This window comes from Cynara cardunculus (assembly GCF_001531365.2).
Source record: "Cynara cardunculus var. scolymus isolate 2C chromosome LG 12, CcrdV1, whole genome shotgun sequence".
NCBI classification, from domain to species: Eukaryota; Viridiplantae; Streptophyta; class Magnoliopsida; order Asterales; family Asteraceae; genus Cynara; species Cynara cardunculus.
In genome coordinates this window covers 11,387,880-11,399,337 of record NC_037539.1, presented here as the reverse complement: position 1 = coordinate 11,399,337, position 11,458 = coordinate 11,387,880, and the positions used below count along the sequence as shown (strand labels likewise).

The window sequence follows — 11,458 nt, the reverse complement described above, 5'->3', positions numbered from 1 at the left end:
AAACTTTGGGTCTATGGATTCAAAATGAAATTAGGATAGAAATAGATGACACCACTCCACCTCCTATAAGTATAATGCATTCATTGGTGTTTATCAATACTACCATTTGACAAAAATTATTAAAAACCATTTTTTATGCATGAAATACTGTTTATTGACGCACATTACTTAAAATTCATGATTACAAGTAACTTTGCGTAAGTACAACTTATTAAAGCTCATTTTTTTAAGTTTGCGTAACTAATTGCAGATAAACATAATCAAATACAAGATAAACATTYATTTTAAATATATAAATCTAAATTATAATTAAGATAATCATTGATTTATAATAGAATGTTTAATTATTACTCTTATAAAAAAATTATACTATTAAACTAAAAATAAATTACTTTGTTATTAAATCTAAATTAATGTATAATAAAAAATTAAATTAAAGAAGTTACATAAAAAAGAGAACTATTAAATAATTAATTTAATACTAATATCGATTTTTTTTTTAAGTTTTTACGCTACATTCAAATTTATATTTAATTCAAAAATAAAAACATTGTCGTTTTCTCAAAAACCACATAAAATCGTGTTATATCGATAAGAAAGAATAAAAACTAAACATTAAAATGAAGATTTATCTCGCTGCATTGTACGAGTACCCTTCTAGTCTTGTTATAATATATTAGTATTTAAGAATAATAATAGATTTGATACGGTGATGATCCATAGGCGTATATGTTTGTTTATTATCTATTGATGGAAAATGAAATTTGTAAATTCGTAAACTTAAACATGATTTTCACACACTTAATACGAGATCCGAGTCTCCATCTCGTTGAGGACTCTCGACCGATTTGGCTTAACAAATCGTGGTCGTATGGTTCTCCTTCACGCTTATGTTCTTCGAAGACGATTTGCTTATGTAATCGATTTTTCTATATGGCTTTGGGGGTTCGATTTTTCTGATTGGTTTTGCAATCAATTCTTGTTGCTTTTCGAAATCGGTTTTTTTGTTGTTTTTTTTTTATTTTGGAATCGATTTTTCAGTTGGTTGTTACAATCGGTTCCTGTTGGTTGTTGCGATCGATTTTTGTTGGGTTTTTAAACTGATTTTTACGTTGGTTTATGTTCGATTTTGAAATCGATTTTTATATATTGATTTCTGTTCCATTTTTCTACTAATACCATCTACTACCTAATAATCATATTGTAGTTCAATTTTTTCTACTAGCAATATACGTTTTATGTTTATATATGATTTAAAAATAGTAATTTACATAATTTTTTTCACATTAAATGTTAATTTTCTTATTGTTTATACTTAATACAAATTTTAAAAAATATATTAAATAAAGGGTATTTTTGTCATTTTTCATTATCCCATTCTAATTCATTTGCATCTTCATATCTCTCATATATCTCAACTGTTTGATACATCCACCAAAATACAATTCAAGGATACCTCTTTGCACTAATGCATCAACTGCTGTAACTTTCAAAATCACCCTCCCTCCAATCTTTATCGTCGTTATCGGGAAGACTAAAACCGAGTTGCGTAATCAACATAAAATCGACATTCTACAAAAAAAAGATCGATTAACGTATCTGTAAAAGTCGTTCACGACCACCCAAAAAGCTAGTCGGAATCCGCTATCTCTCCTTCCTCCAATTCTTCTTTGATAACTTTGCAATCTCTCTTTTCTTCATGCAGTTGCATATCATCACACAATAAACTATCCATATCAAGAAAATCATCAGGGTTCGTCTCTGAGATGAGATTAGAATAAACATCGACTAACTCGGGGTCAAAGTCAAAATTCATCAAGTCGGCAACCCCGAGTTCAACCCCCGCTTCGTTTTTGTTAGTGGAATCAAGAGATTTGGGAATGTCTTTCGGCTCTGTTTTGCTATTTGACCGATTCATGAGATCCAAAACATGAGGATCTGCGGAGTCATGATCTTTGATTTCTTCTTCCCTGAAGAACGTGCCTTTGGGGCTTGGTTGACTATCTTTGACCGGGTCCGGCTTAGGCTGCACTATATGAGTGATAATGTCTTTAACGACTTCAAAATTGAGGCTATGTGAAGGAAGGAACACGTGAATCACAGGGTACTCTATGATGACTAGACTGGCCAATTGTTGGCGTAGCGGGGCTTGTATGTCCAACTCACGAAATGGTGATCTTGGTTGCTACATTCAAACGAAAAACACAAAACATTATGACAAGAACCACAAAACAGACAACCTCGACAGACTCTTTGCCTTTTGACCGATAAGCGGCACCTTAGGATTCATTACACATAGTAGAATTTGAACTTCATGTTTCATAACAGGCAAATAAAAGCTAGGCTTTGGGGCTCCTACCTATAGATCGACAGTTGGAGTCTCTTCATTGCCACCGGGGATTTTCTTGGTTGTTATCTTCAGGTCCCGTGAGATTAGTCAAGGTGTGTGCAAGCTGGCCCGAATACCCACAGTTATCAAAAAAACCTAGTGTGTATCGCTAGTGACGGATGGTACAAATTCATGGGCATACTTCCCATTCTTATTCCTAAACCTAAAGATACTATATTTGACAATTCTATTACTTCCTCCATCCTAGAGATGGCCAAATCGGCCCGGCCCGGCCCGGGACAGCCGGAGGACCGGGGCCGACCCAGGACCGGGACCGGTAAGAACCGGTTATAGGACCGAAAACCAGGACCGGTTGAGGTTTTTGGTAGTTTCGTGGGACCAGGACCGGTTATGGGACCGACTATGGACCGGCCCGGCCCGGCCCGAAAATTCAAATAATTTTATAAATAAATGTATTTTTAAATAATTTTATAATGTATTTTTATAAGAAAACATAATTTTAATTATATTAAAACGCATTTTTAAAGTGTATTTGAGTGACCCAATTGTAAATTTTATAATGTATTAAAAATATATATCATCAAAAAAATAAAAATAAAAATCTTATTTTTTAATGCAAGGACCGGTTGGGACCGGCGGCCCAGCGGCCCATAACCGGTTATGAAGTACCTTGACCGGTCCTATCATTTTTGATCGGGACCGGTTATGGCCGGTTATGGTTATGAGAAAGGTTAGGACCGATTGGGCCCGGCCCGGCCCGGGACCGGTTTTTGGCCATCTCTACTCCATCCTAAACAAGTGTCCACATTTCTATTTTCAGTTTGTCCCAAAATAAGTATGCACTTTCAAAACCGTTGATTATGAGATAGAAAAATTCATTACTCCCTCTATTATTAAGGGTAAAATTGTCATTTAATTAATTAAAAAGTTTAACATTTCTAAAACTGTTTATCTTTTTCATTGTGGATATTTATTTTGGGACGGAGGGAAAATATATATGTAATTATTTACTTTTGATGATTTCATACCACTCGAAGTAGGGCATTCTAATTTCATGCTTGTATTCGAAATTTCAATAAAAAATGATCCTATGAAACTCACTAACTTGGCTTGTACACAACTTATAAGCATCTTTTGAGTTGACTCAGGACCAACAAACCAAATTGGTCCATTGTATACAAATAAATACTCTATAACTAAATAAAATCAAACAAACAACAATATAAACAGGATTGAGAGAGAAAAAACCTTTGGGTGTTTACTAATGAAAAATTTAAGAGATTCCACGGGCTCAAGACGAAACGGCTGCAACGCATGATTCCTTGGACCAGATTTTAGATGGTTCTCAATCATCGAGTAAAGATTTGAATCTTCATGTACTCTGAAACAACACATGCAAATTGCAATAGAACGAACCCGATTTAACTTAAAAAGACCAAAGATCACTCAAATATGATGCATAAACGGCTAGCCAACTAACACAAATGCCACCAAGATTTTATTTTTCAAGATCTGAATGGTACATAAGCTTTACCCGTGGTCGAACAACTTGATGTTGGTTGAATGAAAGCGCCATTCTATTGTCCACGAAATAGATTTATTCCTGGAAAACCAATTTGAAAAAGCACTTCTTTTCAGTGATTCTTCTAGAAACCCGAGAGACTTATAGATCAACAAACGTGAATTAAATGTTACAAAGACAATATAGTACTTTAAAACAAATAAAGTCTTCAAAACACTGGATGTAATAATTTAAAAAAAAACATGTTATTGATAAATCAGCTACAATCTTCAAATCTTGGAGCGACGAAAGGCGTTCTTCGTTCAGTGTATGGATGTGTAAGAAATATATTTGGGTAAAAGTATTTATGCTAGAGCGTTGGACATATGACTAGGACCCCTTGTGCCATAGAATGTATCCAAAGGCGAATCCAGAAAAAGTTCCATGCAGGGGCACAAAGCATTATATAAAATAAAACAAAATTTAATTATAAAAATTATGGTTTCATTAAAATTCGCTAACACAAAAATTAGTAGCAAAACACATTTAAGCACAAAGAAGAAAATAGGAGCATAGTAAAATTATATATAGAAGAGTTAAAAAAAACTAGCAATCCTTTAGTCTAGCGGTCACATGGAATTGCTTGCCACATCCCACTCTGGATGCTTCCAGGTGTTGGGGGATGTGGTGTTGACCATAGCCATGAATATTGACCACAGTGATATGGGATGGGAAATTTGGTCTTTTTCAAATTAAAACCCACATTTTACAGAACAAGATTAAAAATCTAATTAAGGAAGGAGGTATAACAACACAACGAAACTATTTTTCTCGGATGGTTTAGAAGAATATAGGTGGAATATTTCAAAGTACAAGAATGGTAAGCATACGCTCAACTGTGTTTATTATATATATTTATTAGTACATGAATTACCATATCATCCCTTTCTTTTAATTCTGGCATCCACATATCAATCACCTGTATCCATGTGACATAAGTCTTTTAAAATCTAAATAGATAACCAAGTGAGCCATAAAGCTCCAATAGATGCATGCCAAGAAGTGGGGCTGCAATTATATAGAACAACTTAAAAAATTCTTATGAAAAAAGCATCATCACTAAGAAAATAAATATTATGAGCTCAAGCATACAAAGATGACCTGTTATCAAAGAAAGTCTGGTTGGATTCCCTTTTTGACATTCCATTTGGCAAAAAGAAAAGTTTAATCTTCCGATTCCCAGCAGCCCTCATCAAGCTTTTAAGGTTGTGTGGAAGCCCATGAAAGAATTTCCCACAGAGCTGTAGTCTCCTTCTCTTGGCGGAATCGGCTATTCTCTTCACATCCTCAAGCATGTTGTAATCTGCTCATGAATAAAAAATCCACAATGATTGCAGTTTTCAACTGATTGATCATTAGCCCACAACTTCAATCCAGAGTGATCTAACCCTCGATAAATTTTATATAAACATTCAAGAAATCTTGAAGCATCAAATAAAAGATCATCCTGGGGACCAGGATAAATTATTTTAAATGTGATGAGAAGTCCATGATGAGCCCAAATTGTATTCCAATACTGATTAGATACCAACAAGGGACTGATCTTAGACCATGTAGGTAGTCACAAACTTAAAGAACCTTTCGAGTTCCAAACTCGGATAAGATTCGAAACAAAATATAATCTCTGAAAATAGGGTTAGGGTAACAAGACTTGTCGGACATAAGACCAACTTATGGATATTTTCTAACAACTTAAACAAAGAAAAAGCCTCAAAAAACAAGAAAAAGTAACAGAAGTGTAAAAATCCTTTGGTTGCTACATGTATTCCCTGTTTTCTATTTACATTTTCTACTAATGCAAGGGTGTGTGATTTGTAAAGTGATGATGAATCAAAATGCAATTGGTGATATTATTCCGTAATCAAACAATAATGTCGAACAGCAGCATGTCTTTCTCTTTGTCCAATAAAGCATCAAAATCAACTTCACACTTCATAACTACCATTTACAATTTATTGTGAACTAATTTTGTTTTCTGAGGGTGTAAAGTTTGCCAAACAATTTACGACTATCAAAAAAGACTACATGTTATAAAATTGAGAATAACCACATTTAATACAAGTTGAAGACACATAAAAGGCCAATCATAATTCAACTTGGGCAACATGTCTTTTTCAATTTATTACTTTCCAGAACACGTTAGATTAAAAATCTCGGGCCAAATCATCGTCAAACCATGTAATCTTCCTGAAAGTAAGCTTTACATAAGAATAAATCGAAACATCAGAATTGGATTTTGGTTGCAAATATACATAAAATAACTCTACAGCTTGCAAGAATGTGTGATTCTAGATAAGAAACTGCAAATCACTATGATTCCTTTTGCATTTATCTATCCACAATTGTCCAAGAATGCTCACTTTTCTGATCTTTAGCATCGGCACTTTCACAACAACAATGTTTAGTTTGCAAAAGACAGTGGTTGGTTTGCAACAAAAAGGCATGCCTGATGGTCAGAAAAAGCAATCATGCAATGAGAAGTATCAAGTATCACCCTTCAAAGTAATCTCAGAAAAAAAGAAACCTGCTTTGACTAGAGGTATTTGCATTTTACTTTATTTCTCACTCAACTTCTAACAAATGACACATATGATTTTTGGATATGCGAATAACGTGATCTGAAAATGATTATGGCATAAACAATTTTTAGTCTTTGGACAAATAGAAATTTTCTTAAGATTATCTGAACATTTAACACACATAATTAAAGAGTTTGGATGATCAATTGATATTGAGGGCATAGCCTTAAAATTAAGGGCGAGGTTCAAACGAGGATGGCAACTAAACATGAGGGTTGCGCTCGATGCGGGGACCCCATAGGCTTTCGCTTTAGCATCTCTCTAAAATTGCTCCCTCTGAGTCAAAATAAATATGTTTACGAAATCCAGGCTATTGTCATTCAACAGCTACAAGATCAACAATGTTAATGGTCCCACATTATTGGTTGATAGAGAATCAAAGTGGATTTTCCAAAGACAAAATCTACTAAATTAATCTTAATCTATTTCTTTTAAATACCCTAATATCGTATCGTCCATGTACGATCCATACTAGATCTGACCAACTGCCCATCCTACCTCCTCTACGTTCTTGACGTTCTTGACAGCCCATCTTTGTCTCAGTAGAGTCTTTCAGTGGCATGTTTCGGTCCTCTTCCCCATTACTTAGAAAAAGTGAGCCTTCTCAGCAATCACTTGTTCTGATTCTACATATTGATCAACTAATTATCAAAAAGTAGGATTATTTATCTACCTTTATCTTTGTCATTTTATTCATTCCTTAGTTAAATAGTCAGTACCCACAAGTGATTTCAAACATCCAGAAAACATACAGGCTGAAAGTAACAAGAGTAAACACAGTAAATGAGAATTGGTGTTGGTATTTTCAGCTAAGCAGGACTGTTCTTATGCAATTTTCGCCTTGGAAACGAAACCGAATTTGGGCAAACGAGTAAATTCAAATTAAGCGAAATTAAAAGGTGGTTTCTATTAGGAATTTACCAGATAGAATGAGATTGTCATCGAATTGAGAAAGAGGAACGAACTCTGTATGTTGTTGTCTTTTGCCTGTACATCCAGTACGTTGTTTGTGAGCTTTGACACAAGGGAGACTACAAGAACGTACGGAGCAACCTGGGCATTTGTACTTGAATATGTTTGTTTTACATTCTTCGCAGGATTTAGATGATGATTCTGGTGGTTCCATAAGTGGCTTTGTGCTGCAAATAACTACGCCTCCTTCCTGTTCTCCCATGGGAGGTTTAAGAAAGGTCTAGGGTTTATTTGGCTGCAACAAGTTGAATTCTAGTTTTACAATCACCTCCCCTGCCTTTTAAAGTGTCCTTGGGTACCATCACAAAGTTTGTTTGGTTTTTTTTTTTTTTCTTTTTTTTTTCTTTTTTTTTTATAGAGAGTTGTTTAATAAGAGTCACTTTTAAATCATTAAGAGATGAATCTTGTTTGGTAATTTATCAAGAGGCAGTTTTGAATTATTAAGAGCTGAATCTTGTTTGGCAAAAAAACTCTTAATAGTTCTAAACCAATGAATGATTTTGTATCTTGGGCCACTCTTTACCATTCAGCGCCCTAATTTCGTTATAAATGATTACCAAATAATTATATTTTATTTTGTATTATATCATGAGAGTCTCTTAATCATTCAGATCACTTAATCATTATGCACAAAACCATTCAGCAACTAGCAAACAGGCCCCTTACAAAAATAAATAAAATTAATTTATATTTAAAATTAGTTTTATTTTAGTGTTTATGAAGGAAAAGAAAGATGTCTCAAATGATAGTGTCTATTATTTTTGTATTTATATTTTATGATTTTAGTAAGAAACTGTGGGCATTCAGGTCGAGTTACCTGTGCCAACTTATCCCTCAAGTAACCACTGATCGCCTACAGTCATCATATGTGAATATCCATAATCATAAAGGTTCTGACAGCACATGTATTCAAAGTCAGATAAATAAAATTTTCCACCGGATCTTGTGACTCTTAATCATCGGATCACAACTAAAATGAAACCCAATTGGGTTTTTTTTTTTTTTTTTTTTTTTTTTGAATGTGTGTGTGTGTGAAGGAAAGTAAAATAGGCAAATAAGTGAACAACTTACACCTTTTGTCATATGTGAACCATTAATGTTAAATGCTTGAAATTATTATTTGTTTACATTATAAAAATTATAGCATATTATTATTTTAAAAATTAATATATTTTATAAATAAAAAAAGAACTTTAGGTGTAATATTTTGTGAATAATAGTTTTCACTTAAACGGTTAAAGTCTGGAAGGTATTTGATTTCAATTTAATAAGCTTAATGTGTAATTAACTTAATAATTAAGTTATATTAAAATATTTGATTTTAGTTTAATATAAAGAGATGAATTTAACATGGTAAATTAACCTACTTTATTTAGTGGGTGTTTGAGATTGCTTATAAAAACAACTTATTGACTTATTCGGTGTGACACTGGTAATAAGTACTTTTGAGTGTTTGGATAAACAACTTATATCGGTGTCAAACCGGTAATAAATAGTTTTTGAAAAAGTTAAACCCTTCTGACTTATAATAAGTTGATAAGTTCTTGTGTAAGGAAGTATAAGTTTGTTTCAAATAAACAATCCCAAACACCACTTTGATTTAATGCATTAAGCCATAATTTTCTATTTTCACGTCTTATTAGAAAATAAATAAAAATGTGTAATTGTTTTAAATATATTTTAAACCGTTAATTATATAATGAACTAATTGGATTTTCATTATCTATGTAATTTTATGCAACTCTAAAGATTTTTTTTTATCAAATAAATAATTTCATTCAACATTTATGTAGCAAAATGTTAAATTGATAATTTTTGTTACTCGAACTGTTTATACAATATTTACGAACAACTTAATAGATGCATGGCTAAGGGGCCGTATGCCAAACACTTACCTGGTGAAAGTTTATTAGTGAAATTCAATATTATCACTTACTTACCGGATAAGATTTTAATCCATCGAAAAGGCATTATATGCGACAATTTACCCGGTAAAAGCTTAATATGGTAAGAGTCGTCTCTTTCACTTACAAGGCAAGACTCTTGGTCTTTGCCTCGCTTTTACCGAGTAATATTATTGGTCATCGTCATATTCATCCAGTAAGTTAATGTGATTTGATAAACACTTACCTAGATAAACATTTAGTAAACAGTCACTTAATAGACTAAAAATCCAAGAATCCCTTAACCTACCCAAAGGGATATGCAATGGTTTTCTTTATTCAATCATTATTCACAAAAAATGGCAATTTGGTTGGGTTTGTATCTGACATAGCTCTAAATAATTTGTCATGGTCTCATTATGGCGTGTTACAGCGTCAAGGTTTGGGTTCGCCGTCACATTAACTCCTATGACTTGGCTTGCATTGTAACGCGTTACGATGCGTTACAACACGTTATGACCCGTTATTTTATGAGGTAATGAGGTTACTTTTATATTTAACTTAAGAAATAGCTGATAATTATGTACGTGATCAAAGACTTTAATAAACATAAAAATTATACTTAAAAATTTAAATATGTAAATACTTACTCACATTCCATACATAAAAATTGACACACAAATTCCTTGAAAATTAAATAAGACAGTTAGTAGAGATTTAATTCTAATTTTACACTCTTAATATAATTTTTTATAAACTCTATGAATTTTCTTTCTTTTTTAATTTTTTACTTTATTTTAATTTGTTTATCAATATTATTCAAAACACTAACATGCACAAAGTGTGCGTGTGTGTGTGTATATATATATACACCACCTTAGAAATGGAAAAACGTCATGCCTTCGGCGTAACTCGTAAGTCTTGAGGCTCCACCTCACCCTCATGCCATGTTTCATGTCATTTAGAACCTAGGCATGGACGGATCCTGCTGGGTGGTTTAGGTGGCACGTGCCACCGTATTATTTATCCGTCGAAGGGTAAAACATTTAGGTTTGTGAATCGTGCAATCGTATCGTTTTATAAGGTGTTACCGTATTTTCCTGTAACCCAAATTGTGAAACTGAAATCCAAATAAAACAAAGCCCAAATGGCTAAATCAAAAGCCTAATATGCAAAGCCCAATTATACAAAGGCCTTAGGCTTAGCCCAATGGCCCTTAAACTTGGCAGCCGATCAACGAGATTAAGAGGACAAACAGGAACAAGTCCAAGTCGGCAAGTAAGTCCAAAACAGACAACAGCGAGTGAGTGACGAAAATCAGAAATCGGCTCGAAGACTCGATCGATTTTCATCTCTCAAGTGGCGATTATCGAACGATTCTCGAAAATCGAACGATTTTCACTTGCTACATGGCTATTTGGTGACTTTTGGTCTATGTTTTCACTTTTTCAGATTTAGACATTTACGTAATCGAATTGGTGGTGACCTTTTGAATTATGCCCTCATTTATGTCATGAAAAAGGAAGCACATAATAATGAAGATGTCATCGATCGTTTCCAAAAGATGAAGACACGCCGAGGACAAATTTTGGAGTTGTTTCTCAATTCTATAAAAACCATACTTTTGGTAATTATTTTTGGGTATATATTGACCGTTTTCAAAAGATGAAGACGTGCGAGTACAAGTTTAGGAGTTGTTTATCGTTGTTATAAAAACCATATTTTTTGTAATTATTTTTGGATCTATATTATATTATATTAATTATATGGTGCCACCGTTTGAATTTTTTTTTTTGGGTCCGTCCCTGAACCTCGGTATCTGATAAACTGTAATATGACTTGAATTTAATTCAAATTGAAGTCTCAGAATCCGGAGTTTACATAAGGTAAGCTAAGACTATGTTTGACAAACTAGCTGATAAGCTAACTGATAAACAAATCATGTTTGACAAAACTAGCTGATAAAAATGTAAAATGACCAAAAAATATATTTTGAAAAATTAATCATTTATAATATTTCAAAATATAATTGAATCAAATCTCTAATAATATAATATATTAACTAATACGAAGAATATGGTAAAAAAAAAAGTAAAAAGTATAAATATATTAA

At 32.9% G+C, this 11,458-nt stretch overlaps 1 protein-coding gene across 1 annotated transcript; it reads right to left on the bottom strand.

Annotated features, from left to right (window-relative positions):
- Positions 1-1,382: 1,382 nt before the first annotated feature.
- On the bottom strand, positions 1,383-7,716 carry LOC112523969 (box C/D snoRNA protein 1). The gene is made up of 5 exons (XM_025133670.1): positions 7,412-7,716; positions 5,013-5,214; positions 3,885-3,953; positions 3,599-3,731; positions 1,383-2,185 (listed from the first exon to the last, which is right to left on the bottom strand). The coding sequence occupies exons 1-5, from the start codon at positions 7,662-7,664 to the stop codon at positions 1,631-1,633; spliced, it is 1,212 nt and encodes a 403-aa protein (XP_024989438.1). The 5' UTR covers positions 7,665-7,716; the 3' UTR covers positions 1,383-1,630.
- Positions 7,717-11,458: the final 3,742 nt, after the last annotated feature.

What these genes read in the sequence shown, in the direction of transcription:
- LOC112523969 (XM_025133670.1), bottom strand. Translation starts at nt 7,664, where the DNA reads ATGGGAGAACAGGAAGGAGGCGTAGTTATTTGCAGCACAAAGCCACTT. An exon ending in CAGACTTTCTTTGATAACAG is followed by an intron (nt 3,954 to 5,012) that starts GTCATCTTTGTA and finishes TTGGTTTTCCAG; the next exon opens with GAATAAATCTATTTCGTGGA. An exon ending in ATCAAGTTGTTCGACCACGG is followed by an intron (nt 3,732 to 3,884) that starts GTAAAGCTTATG and finishes GTGTTGTTTCAG; the next exon opens with AGTACATGAAGATTCAAATC.